The following is a 13290-nucleotide window of genomic DNA, read 5'->3' on the forward strand; positions in this document are numbered from 1 at the left end:
GGAGAGAGGGGCTGGAGATTGAGTTCAATCACCAGCGGCCAAAATTTAATCAATCGTGCCTATGTAATGAGCCTTACAAAACCACCAAAGGTGTGGGTTTGGAGCGCTTCCAGGTTGGTGACCACGTGGAGGTTCTGGGAGAATGGCGCCCCTAGAGAGGTCACAGAAGCTCTGCACCCCTTCCCACATAGCTTGTCCTATGCTTCTCCTCGCTCAGACTGTTGGTCTGTTTCCTTTACGGTGTCCTTTATAATAAACTGGTAAATGTAAGTAAATGTTCCTCTGAGTTCTGTGAGCTGCTCTAGCAAATTAATTGAACCCAGGGAGGGCGTCATGGAAGTTTCCAATCTACTGTCCATGGTCAGAAGCACAAGTGAAAACACGGACTTCTGACTGGCAACTGGAACGGAGTGGAGACAGTCTTGTGGGATCTGACACTATCTTCGGGTAGCTGGGGTCAAAATTCAGTTGAATTGTAGGACGCTCAGCTGATGTTGGAGAATTGCTTGTTGGGGTTGGAAAAAAAAAACACATACACAGTGGGGTTTCTCTTTTTCAGTCCATTGTGAATTGATACCTTTGCAAAATACATTAAAAATGTATTACGAAGTCAGTGTGATACTGCCATAAAGAAAGACGTATAGATTAATGGAACAGAATTGAGAGTCCAGGAATAAACCCTCATGTTTATGGTTAATTGATTTTCTGTTTGTTATTCCTGTGACAAAACAGTTCAATGGGGAAACAGTACTCTTTCCAACAAATGGTGCTAGAACAACCAGATACTCACATGTAAAAGAATGAAGCTGGATCCCTCCTTACACCATGCACAAACATCAACTCAAAACCGACCTAAATGTAAAAGCTATTCTTTTTTTTTTAAGATTTTATATATTTATTTATTTATTTGAGAGAGAGAGAGCAAGAGAGAGCACGAGTGGGGGTACAGAGGGGAAGAGACCGAGGGGGAAGCGGGCTCGCCGCTGAGCAGGGAGTCCAACGGACACTGGGCTCCATTCCAGGACCCTGGGATCACGACCTGAGCCAACGGCAGCCGCTTAACCCACTGAGCCACCCAGACGTCCCTAAATGTAAAGGCTATTCCTAGAAGAAAATACAGGAGTAAATTTTGAAACCTTGGGTTAGGGGGCGCCTGGGTGCCTGAGTCGGTTAAGCACCTGCCTTCGACTCAGGTCATGATCCCAGGGTCCTGGGATCGAGCCCCGCATCGGGCTCCCTGCTCTGAGGGAGGCCTGCTTCTCCCTCTCCCAGTCGCCCTGCTTGTGTTCCCTCTCTCGCTGTGTCTCTCTCTGTCAAATAAATAAATAAAATCTTTAAAAAATAAAGAAACCTTGGGTTAGGCAAGGTCTTCTTAGATACAGTACCAAAAGCACTAGAGACAAAAGAGAAAAAATAGATAACTGTATTTCATTAAAATGAAAATCTTCTGTGCTTCGAAGGACACCATCAAGAAAGTGAAAACAAAACAAAACTAAACTAAAAAAACCCAAACCAAAGAACGGAAGAAGGTATTTACAAATCTCATATCTGATAGCGGACTTATACCCAGAACATATAAAGAATTCTTACCACTCGATAATAAAAAAGGATCAATAACCCAATTTAAAAAATTGGGCAAAGGGTCCAAATAGACTTTTCTCGAAAGAAGACATACAGAGGGCCAAAGATGTGAGCAGGGTTTAGGAAAGCTGATAGGAGACAGTGTATTTCCTCCACGTTTGCAACATCAGGAAACTATTAGCACCCTGAGGTCTCAAGGTGCAAGGAGACGGAATAGTTCCAGAATCTATGGCGAGTAGCGGAATGGAAGGGGCTGACCAGACAGGAGTGTACTTTGGGAGGAGGAGGCAGCAGACCCACAGCTTCCAGCAGCAAATAACAAGGGAAATAAATACCCCAGTTCCACTCTTCCCGCCTTGGATCTCCTGCCAGTACCTCCCCCACTGGCCAAGCCCAAGAGTGAGCCTGAGTTCCACAGTTGGAAGAATGTGGTGGAAACAGGCCTGGGCAGAGGCGAGTATGTGATTTAGGGAGCAGGAGGTAGAGGTAACATGTATGTGTGGGCTATGGATGTGGAAAACGGAAATGAAAGAAATATTTAGGCGACTGGCAGGGAAGGTGGGGGTGGGAACAAAACGTAAGGCTGATATGGATGTGATAACATTCTTGCTCTCTGAGCACCAGGATGTTCTCCAATGGGCAGATCCAAGGGGCAGTTCAGCTTGGGGCAGAGGTGCCCCCAAAACCGTTGTGTAGGCTCCTGACTTCTGTAGGTTTCAAGCATGGCCCTGCGCCAGAGTCAACAGGCTTTTTCTTAAAGGGACAGGTGGTAAATATTCTGAAGTTCTGCAACCCAACGGCTCGATCGCCGCCGTGGTGGGGAAGCAGCCGTTGATAAGACATACATGAACCGTGTAGTGCTCCAGCACAACTTTCTTTATAAACACAGGCAGTGGGCCTGGAGGCCATAGCTGCCCAACCCCGGCCCTAGACCCCTCCGAACGTTTTCATCATTTTGCCTTCAGATAGGTCCGATGTATCTCTTTGAATGGGCCTTTCCCCGGCCTGGCTTCGGACGGATAAGCTGCTGGACCCCTTTCAGAGAGCCAGCAATGAATGGGCCAGGAGACCGGACTTGAATTCCTCTGGCCCTGTATGGAAAAAGGCGTGTGCAGCCGGCCCGCCGCTGAGAATGGAGGTGGGGCCACAGTTTGCAGCTCCAGCATCTTGATTTCAACTATTTTCCTGAAAAAAAAAAAAAAAAAGTTAGGTTAAAGGGAGGTTTCCTTTTCTTGCCGGGATCATACCCTAGTTCGGTGAAATGAAGATGAAACTTTGAAATCACACAGACGGGAGTCAAACCTGACCCTTTCTCACTGTTCAGCCTCCTAGAGATGATGCTTGCCTCCTGGGTAACCAGAGCTATGATTATTACATGTTTGAAATGAAAGGCCAGTTCGCCGTGTCTCCCCTTCTGGACTCCTTTCGGCTCATCTCTCACTCTCTGTGTGCTGCCACCTTCCTTGGCTCTGTCTTGGATTCGAGCCAGCCTCGTGTCTCTCCCTATAAGCTCTGTAATGATTTCTTGTGCAGTGGGCATCACCCACAACGGGGGTGGAGAGGTGGGTATATATATTAATTCAGATGAAAGGAGCTGGCAAGCAGCATCGCAATGGACAAAATTAACTTCCCCTTTGTGGTTATTATTCCTGGGACCTTGCTAGACACGGATGCATTACTCAGGACTAATTTTCAAGGGAGGAAAACCCAACTTGGACTTGCGTAGACAACACGGAGAACCCAAAACCAGAACTCTTAGAGACTCTCCTCTGTCTCTCCTCTCTGCTTCTCTCTTTGTGTGCTGGCTTCCTCCATGGGGCTGGGGCCCAGGCAGGCACAGCCACCAGGACAGCTCCTCCCAGCTTTGACACCAGAGAGTGGCTGACATCTGCTCTCCTTGGTGTCAGATTTACAGTCCTGGGTAAGGAAGGGTTTTTACTTGGGGTAGTTGGAGATCAAACCAGCATCAGTGGACAAAACTCAGCTCTGTCATCAGAGGTCAGTCAGTTTGCATAAATGTGAGGAATAGCCTGATAGAAGCAGGAGGTTGGGGCCTGGGGCAAATGAAAGAAACCATCACCCCCAAACAACTTAAATTCCTCCTTCCCCACTCCAAACTTTATAGAGGTCAAATAAAGATATGTATGCTGCCTCCAAAGACCACGCAGGCTGGGTAAGGAGTTCATAACCTTTCAGCTAGAAGATCTCAAGAATCTCTTAGCAATTCAGCAAATGAATCTGTGACATTGACAGTAAGCAAACTAAGGTGGGAGAGGCCTTTCCAGGCAAGGCAATGCTATTTCAGAAGGATAATTAAGGCAGGGGATGCGCCAAGTTGGGAGGGACATCCTTTAGATTTCATAAAACTCACAACTTCTCAGAGTGAGGTCATAAATGCCTTTTAAAAAGACTATCACTCTAGGCTCAGAAAATTTAGTCATGTAAATTCAGTCTGTTCTTATACTTTTGTATCCTTTGACTGGATTGGGCTCTCATTGGACTCAATTAGTGTCAAGTCAAAAGTATGGATGGTGGAAAGGTCTCTCACTCTGAGACAGGGGGAATGGAAGAGCCCTGGAGACAGGTGATCGTAACCTCACAGAACCTGCCAGATAACTTTGTCCAGGTGCTTGTCAGTGGCCAAAACTTTCCAGGTGGAATTCCCTATCATGCAAACCAAGAATGAGCTTAGGTACCCTGAAAGCAGGAATATAAAAAAATGGGACCCAAGAAATGAGGGGGAAATATTTAGGAGGAAGAATATGATATTGAAAAATATATCAAGGTGCCCATTTTGGAGAAAGCCAGAACTTTTGGGGACTTTCATCCATGTATTTTGCAGTGCAGCGTCCTTTTTATTTTGAATCATATATGGGAGACATGGCATCATAATCCTTTCAGTGCTTAGAGCCACTAAAAGAGCTCATGGGACGCCTGGGTGGCTCAGTCGGTTAAGCGTCGGCCTTTGGCTCAGGTCATGATCCCGGGGTCCTGGGATCCAGCCCTGCATTGGGGTCTCCCTGCGCTGGTGAGAGCCTGCTTCTCCCTCTCCCTCTGCCTGCCGCTCCCCCTGCTTGCGTTCGTGCTCTTGCTCTCTCTCTGTCAAATAAATAAATAAAATCTTAAAAAAAAAAAAAAAAAAAGAGCCCTTTAGGAGCTGTCCTTGAGCCAGAGGTGGGAGGGAGGTCTGTGGGCCTCCCGTTTCTTCCCCTCCAGGTACCTCCCTCAGCAGTTCCTTCTCCCGCAGGGCTCAGCCTCATCACCCCTCCCTGGTAGGACCACCCTCTAGAGTCCCTATTAAAATGTCCTGCCCCTTTAGGCCTTCCCCAGACACCTCTAATCCACGGGGATGATGGTGTTAATGACGACAGAGCATACACATTACTCCCATAACTAGGTAAACTAGATAACCTTTAGAGATGGCAGGATTCCAATGTAATAAAGAAGTATTAATAGCTGTTACACTTCCTAAGGAGTCACAGTCATTCTCAGTTTCGATTTTTTTTTTCCAGTTGTCCCCATCTCAATAATTCTAACAATGGTTAACAATGGCTAACCATTCTGGCCATTTTTCAATGTTTCAATTTTTCAATTTTCAGGCACTCTTCTAAGCTCTTTATACTAACTCACGCCTCCCCACAATCCCGAGTTAGGTTGTTATCTCCAAAATGGATGAGGAAAGGCATCACTTTGCAGATAAGGAGACGAGGCATGCAGAGATTATGTAGCCATGGACACGAGGTCACCCACTGGTAGTTGATCACACCAGGATATCATACCAAGGAGTCTAGCTCTAGAATCCTCCATTCAAGTTAGCCAAGCGAATAACTCAAGTTTCTTCACTATTCCTTTTTGGCACAAAGATGTTCTACAAGACGAAACCAGAGAGAGAGAGACAAACCGTAAGAGACTCTTTTTTTTTTATGTTATGTTAATCACCACACGTTACATCATTAGTTTTTGATATAGTGTTCCATGATTCATTGTTTGCGTATAACACCCAGTGCTCCATGCAGAACGTGCCCTCTTTAATACCCATCACTGGGCTAACCCATCCCCCCAACCCCCTCCCCTCTAGAACCCTCAGTTTGTTTTTCAGAGTCCATAGTCTCTCATGGTTCGTCTCCCCCTCTGATTTCCCCCCCTTCATTCTTCCCCTCCTGCTATCTTCTTCTTCTTCTTTTTTTTTTTTTAACATATAATGTATTATTTGCTTCAGAGGTACAGGTCTGTGATTCAACAGTCTTGCACAATTCACAGTGCTCACCATAGCACATACCCTCTGCAATGTCTATCACCCAGCCACCCCATCCCTCCCACCCCCCACCACTCCAGCAACCCTCAGTTTGTTTCCTGAGATTAAGATTCCTCATATCAGTGAGGTCATATGATACATGTCTTTCTCTGATTGACTTATTTAGCTCAGCATAACACCCTCCGGTTCCATCCACGTCATTGCAAATGGCGAGACCTCATTCCTTTTGACGGCTGCATAATATTCCATTGTGTATATATACCACATCTTCTTTATCCATTCACCTGTCGATGGACATCTTGGCTCTTTCCACAGTTTGGCTATTGTGGACATTGCTGCTATAAACATCGGGGTGCACGTACCCCTTTGGATCCCTACATTTGTATCTTTAGGGTAAATACCCAGTAGTGCAATTGCTGGATGGTATGGTAGCTCTAGTTTCAACTTTCCATAAGAGACTCTTAATCTTAGGAAACAAACTGAGGGTTGTTGGGGGGTGGGGTAGGGAAACTGGGTGATGGACATTGGAGAGGGTGTGTGTTGTAATGAGCCCTGGGTATTATATAAGACTGATGAATCACAGACCTGTACCTCTGAAACAAATAATACATTATATGTTAATTCATTGAATTTAAATTAAAAAAAAGTCCTACCTCTAAAATGTACTGCCCGTCTATCTACTACTCTCCACCTCTCTATCTCCAGCACTGCTACCAAAGAAGAAACCACCATAAGATATCATCAAGAAATGAGTTCCACCAGAACAGGGTCTTGGTCTTGCTCCTCTCTGTCTCCCCAGGGCTAGCTGACACATTGTAGAGATTCAATAAATATGGACAGAGTGAATGATTTCCTAACTGAAATCAAGAAGCATGCATTGAACACTTACTCTGTTTTTCAGAGAAAACTGTTGACTTTCTTTCTTTTCATAATCTAATTGTGCCTGCTGTCCTCTATTCATTGGAAGTGAGTCAGTAAGTCCAGCCCACACTCTAGGGGAGGGGATTATACAAGAGTGTGAATACCAGGAGGTGGGGGTCACTGGGGGCGATTTTGGAGTTGCCTACCACATAGTTTTTCCCCAATTTTTTTCTACTGCTAACATGCTCTTCTGAATATCTTATTGCCTGCATTACATATTATTTCCTTATGATACATTTTTTGGCTAGAAGAGTAAGACCATCTTTTTTTTTTTTAGGATTTATTTATTTATTTATTTTCGAGAGAGAGCCCGAGCAGGGGGAGGGGAAGAAGGAGAGGGAGCGAAGCAGACTCCCTGCTGAGTGCAAAGCCCCACCTGGGGCTCCATCCCAGGACCCTGAGATCATGACCTGAGCAGAACGCTCAACCACCCAGATGCCCCAAAGGGTAAGAACATCTCAAAGGCTGCCAATGCACACTGACTAATAATTGCTTTCTAGAAAGCTTCTCATCATCAGTGGATGGGAACACTCATCTCACCACATCTTCACCATCATCTTTGTTGTAAAATTCTTTGCTTATTTGAAAGATTTCTCTTTCTTTCGATGTGCGTTTGAGAGTAAACCTTCCCTCACCACCCCAACATGTTTATTAGCCATTTGTATTTTTTCTTTTATGAGTTTTCTATTTTATGTCCTGTACTATTTTTTTATTGGAGATTTAGTGCCTTTCTTATCAATTTGTAAGTGCTTCACACATGAAGATATTAACAATGGCTAGAATTTTGGGGGGTAATGGTTTTATTGAGATATCATTTACAGGCACCACAATCAATTTTAGAACATTTTCATCACCTCAGAAAGAAACCCCCCATGCCCTATAGCTACCACTCCTTACTTTCTCATCCCCTCTTCCAGCCCTAAGGAGCCACTAGTCAACTTTCTGCCTCAATGGATTTGCCTATTCTGGGCATTTATTTATTTATATATTTATATATATATTTTTTAAAGATTAATTTATTCATTTGGGGGGAGGGACAGAGGGAGAGAATCTCAAGCAGACTCTCCGCTGAGCAGGGGGCCAGACGTGGCACTCAATCCCACTAGCCCGAGATCACAACCAAGAGTCGGACGCTCAACCAACTGAGCCCTCGAGGTGCCCCTATTCTGGGCATTGAATATAAATGAAACGACATACTCTGGTCTTGTGTCTGGCTTCCTTCCCTTTAATAATGTTTTCAAGGTTCATTCATGTTGTAGCATGTATCAGAACTTCACTCTTTCTATGGCTGAATAATGTTTCATTGTGTGGATAGACCACACTTTGTTTATCCATTCATCAGTTGATGGACATTTGAGTTATTTCCACTTTCTGGCTATAGGCATAATACTGCTATGAACCTTCACATATGAGTTTTTGTGTGGGCCTATTTTTTTCATTTTCCTTGGGTGTATACCTAGGAATTGGAATTGTGGGGTCAATTGCTAACTCTACGTTGAACTGTTTGAGGAACTGCCAGACCCTTTTCCCCAGTGGCCACCTGGTACTGCATTCCCGCCACCAGCGTATGAGGGTTCCGATTTCTCCATATCCTCAACGACACTTGCTATTGTTTATCTTTTTTATTATCACCAAACTAATGAGTATGAAGTAGTATCTTACTGTGGTTTTTATTTGGATTTCCCTTATGGTTAATGCTGTTGAGCATCTTTTCATGTGCTTGTCGGCCATCCATATATCTTTTCAGAGAAATGTCTGCTCAAATCCTGTGAATGGGAAGGATTTTATTGGAGGAATTGGGGCCAGAAGGAACCTGCAGTGGAGCGAGACCAAGACAGAGTCCTAGGTTTGAGACTTGGTTCCCCCCAACTTCTAGCTGTGTGATTTCTGGGTTTCTGAAGCTCTTCGCCTGTTTGCAAGTCTTTTAGGTGGGGATAATAATAATACCTATTTCATGAGGCCATTGTGTGGCTGACATGAGAAAACACGCATGTAGGATTTAGCAGAGCACCTGACACACTGAAAACACACAATAAGTGGGAGCCCTTTTCATGATTTGTAAAGGTATCAACGTGATAAGGACCATGTTTCAGGAAGATTAATCTGGCTGTGTTATTACAGTAAGTAGATTAAATAGAGATTGCAGAGAGGATCACCACCAGTACAGAGGAGACCCGACAGTTGAAGCAAAAGGATGTTTTCTGGCCTTCTTTCTTGTTAAAGACAAGTTTTCCTCTAGTCCATCGCCTGAGCAGCTTTAGGGAGGAGTGATCTTGTTGGTTTTTCAGGTTGATCAAAGATATTTTCAAAGATATTTAATTAACTCACTAATCCATGGGGAAATAGTGATGAATATGTTTTGAACATTTTGATTAACACTTCATAATAATTTGAAGAATTTGAAATATGTTTATTAACTGTTTCTCCAGAGAGAGATGACATATCAGACTTTCGTAATTTCAGGGTCATTTACATTATCAATTAAAATACAATTTTATCCAATGCCTTGCTCATGCATTCAATTCCATACAGACCTATAGAACTCCCAGTATGTGCCAGACGCTGTTCCGGGCACTAAGTATACAGTGGTGAACACAAAGTTTTTGCACTCAAAAAGTTCTTGTCCTAATAAGGTGAAATATTAAAAATCTATTCATTCAGGGGCACCTGGGTGGCTCAGTCGTTAAGTGTCTGCCTTCGGCTTGAGTCGTGATCCCGGGGTCCTGGGATCGAGCCCTACATCGGGCTCCCTGCTCGGTGAGGGGCCTGCTTCTCCCTCTCCCACTCCCCCTGCTTGTGTTCCCTCTCTCGCTGTGTCTCTGTCAAATAAGTAAATAAAATCTTAAAAAAAAATAAAAATCTATTCATTCAACAAATATTTTTTGAGTAGCTACTATGTGCTTGGGATACACTGGTGAACAAAAAGCAAAAATCCTTGTCCTCATAGAACTTACATTCTAATGGGAAGAGACAGACAATAAAACATAAGCAAAATAAATGAGGAAATTCTACAGTTTGTTACAGGTGATAAGTATCATTGAAAAAGAAAATAAAGCAGTTAAGGGAGAGTGGGGGTAGGGAGTTGGAATTGCAATTTCTAGGTCAGGGTGAGCCTCACCGAGAAATGGAAGGAGCTGAGAGAATGAGGTAGGTGGATGTCTGCGAAAAGAAGGTACCAGGCAGATGGAACAGCAAATGCAAAGGTCCTGAGGCAGGAGCATTCCTATTAGAAATAAGGACAACAAGAAGTGGAGTGAGCAAAGGAAAAAGTAAAAGTTAGAGGGAGAGCGGAGAGGGGATAGATCGTAGATCCCATAAGGTCTTGCCCAGTGAAAAGGCCACCATTCATTTCTGAGATTCAGAAACAAATAAAGAGCACGGAATACATTGCTTGCTAAGCAAAGGACAGCTGCATCGTAAGGCAGAGCCTATGACCAAAGAAATCTGTGGTCTTACATGGTGTTTTGGGAAGTGCAAGTTCAGAGATTCACACTTTTAGAAGCTGGACTGTTTGGGGGATGAGTTGACCTTTAGCTAATGAAGCAGGATTGCTGGAGTGTGGCTGTTGCTGATTGGCTGACTTTCTGAAGCGGGGAGTTGTCACTGAGTGAGTGAGAGGTTGTCACTGATTGATGGAAAGATTCTGGTTGTTGTACTACGACCAAAGAACAATTAGTCTTTTCCTTTGTTCAACTTAGAATGAATACACTTGTCACCCTTCGCTTTGTGAGGCCACTGTAAAGGCTTTGTCTTTTACTCTGAGGGAACCGGGGAGGTACTGGAGGATTTCTGGGCAGAAGGGTGACAGGATCTCATTTACATTTTCAGAGGATCACTCTGGCTGCAGTGTAGGCAAGCGGGGAAGTTAGAAGGTCACTGCCGACCGTCATCCTGGTGAGAGGAGATGTGGCTTGAACCATGGTGGTAGTCATGGGGGGGAATGAGAAGATCCCTCGTTTTGGATATGTTTACACACCACAAATAAACAAGGTAATCCAATTAGGCTAAGTAGATTGCAGTGAAGAGAATAATATTTACCTTCACATGAGGTGATACGACTAGATGACATTATAGAGTAACCAGGCGGGGCTACTTTAGGAGGGGTGAGGGAAAGCCTCTTTCAAGAGGAAGACCTCAAAGATGAAAAGGAGCCAGTTAAGACCTTAAGACAAGAGCCCTGTGTGTGTGTGTGTGTGTGTGTGTGTGTGTGTGTGTGTGTGTGTGTGTGTGTGGCAGAGCCAAGACCAGGTGAGTCGAAGGTGGAAGGGGGTACGGTAGAGGCGTAAATGGGGGAGGCAGAGAAAAGAGGAAGCCAAATCTTTCCAGGCCTTGAGTGCAGAGAATGGATTGAGAAGAGAGGGGCAAGAATAGAATCAGGAAGTTGGAAACAGAGACCATTCTATACTAGACGCTATCATCATGGAAATTCTATGAGGCCTCATTAAAGTCATAAAGTAAAATCCAACCGGGAAGTCTTTCTTGTGCCAAGGATTCTGCTTTGTTGTTTGCCAAATTATGACTCATATAAATAATGGTATAAGTTAAGGGGTAGCTATGGTGTGTGGACCAGTAAAAGAGACAATCACCTGTCCTCTGACCTTTAATGAAAAGTCTAGATTAGTCTAGAAGCAATAAAACATCTGAACAGTCAAGGAAAAAAAAAAAGAAAGTCTGGATTAGTCTAGATAATGTCTTTTCCACAACTAAACTGTGATACATGTCTTCCATCATGTGATCATGAAAAATGGGGGTAACATTCACTGGGGGCTTCCTGAATGCAGGTGTGAAGGGCACAGAGAACACAGTTGTCAAGCCAGCATGACCTGGGGTTCAAAAGCAGAGGGGCATGGACTGGGTCCCCTGTCTTTTAGAGTTAGCTACCAAGGGTAAGGAGGGTGCTTTATCCACCTCTGCAACCCCGGGGCTCCTAGCACAGCCCCTGGTAGACAGTGGAAGCTAAGTAACCTTTTTGCTGCATAGGAATTAAGCACGTCAGTGAGATCAACAGTACCGAAATAAGAGCCTATTAACTCAGGAAAAGCAGTCATCTTGCATCTTTCGGTTCATCATCCAGTGTGTGGATTAGTCATAATTCTCTCAATCCTACTACTTCCTTTTTTATATTTCCTGTCTTTGAGCACATCATTTCACTCTGAAAACTCCACTGGCACAGGTCATCACCCAGGGAGAGGTCCAATGCAGGCCCTTTTACTCCTTTTTAGCAAATAACAGTTTTTAAAAGTTCGATGGAGACTGAAATTCATATCATATAAAGATCTTAAGATAGGGGGCCAACTTATTTTTTTAGGGCGTTCTCTGTGCATTGTTTTTAATTCCAAACAATCCTAAGAAGTAGCGAGCTAGTATTAGTCTCATTACAGAGGTGAGGAAATTGTCACGGAGGGGCAAAGAAATTTGGCCAGGGTCACAAGTCGGTACGAGGGGGAGGTGGAATTCAAATCAGGATGTTCCATTGCACAGTGGCATTGCTCCTTACTCCTCTTGGAATAACTTGGAGGCTTTCACTTGTCATTGCTTCCTTATTTGCTCTTGAAATGTTAAAATATGCGGAGAAACAGTAGGAGCTCTATAAATAAAACATGTCTATATATTTTTAAATGATTAAAGCTGGAAAGTTTAATGTGGCACCGGGCCACTTGTTTAGTGGAAGTAAAGCGAACGCGATTGCGGGCTCGCGTTGCAGAAATCCTGCCGCCCTTTGCAGTGAGCGGTGGTGTCTGGCTCACAGCCCATCTGTGATGGTCGCAGGCGAGGGAAGTCTGACCCACACTGCAGTCAGGGAAAGACAGCGGGGGAGCCTGGGTGCAGAGGCAAGAACCGACCATGGTTTCTTGCGGCCCAAATAATCATCTGGTTGGGAAAAGCCACATGTCGGGTAGCAACTATTGGGGGTGCGGGGCGGGGGGTGGAGAGGGAGACAGGAAATGCAACATTTTAAACTCAGGGTGAAGGCTGGCTAGACTGACCAACCTGTTAAACCTGAAGGAGAGGACTGTATCTTTAGATGAAATCTGAACAACGCACATCCGAGCTCAGTGACCGAGAGGGAGCCGTTGTGCATTTGGCAACGTTTACAGGCACACAAGGAAAACACAAGGTGCTGAAGGCATTGCAGGAGGTAGCCGTCGTTCAAATCCACCCGGTAGCTCGAATGTCGCCCTGGCGGGCGGTTTCTGCCCTTGGTTTCCCCTTCTAAAAAATCGTCGGGCGGGTGAGACGCTTTCACGTGGGGGAGGGAGGGGACGGAAAAGGGAGCGAAGCCTGAGAAATCACGCTTCGCAGAGGCCCGGGAAAACAACGTGGGAAGAAAGCCCGCAGAGACCTCAAGAGCGTGCCCGAGTCCCGGCCCTGGGAAGCCCCCGCGGAGCACGGAGGCCGCCGACCGGCGCCACACAACCTCCAGGACCCGCCCGCCCGCCGCGGCCCGCAGCCTGCTCTGCGGGCTCCAGCTGCCGCGGCCGCTCGGCACCCCGGGCGGAGGCGAGGCGGGGCGGGGCGGGGCCGCGGCCGGG

The 13290-nt window shown here is 45.2% G+C and overlaps 1 protein-coding gene across 2 annotated transcripts in view; it reads right to left on the reverse strand.

Moving 5' to 3' along the window:
• Nucleotides 1-2288: 2288 nt before the first annotated feature.
• Nucleotides 2289-13290, reverse strand: part of HCFC2 (host cell factor C2) — a 76883-nt gene continuing 65881 nt past the window's right edge. The window contains exons 18-19 of one of the 2 annotated variants that reach the window (XR_003519885.2): nucleotides 5361-5449; nucleotides 2289-2766 (exon numbers count right to left, since the gene is read on the reverse strand). Coding sequence is in view for 1 of the 2 variants with exons in the window: in XM_027593799.2 (XP_027449600.1) it covers nucleotides 2759-2766 (8 nt within the window). In the remaining variant the exon portion in view is untranslated. The remainder of the gene's footprint in view (nucleotides 2767-5360; nucleotides 5450-13290) is intronic. The other variant, XM_027593799.2, reaches the window with a different exon arrangement.

The sequence above is a fragment of the Zalophus californianus genome, chromosome 9, assembly GCF_009762305.2.
Source record: "Zalophus californianus isolate mZalCal1 chromosome 9, mZalCal1.pri.v2, whole genome shotgun sequence".
Lineage (NCBI taxonomy): Eukaryota > Metazoa > Chordata > Mammalia > Carnivora > Otariidae > Zalophus > Zalophus californianus.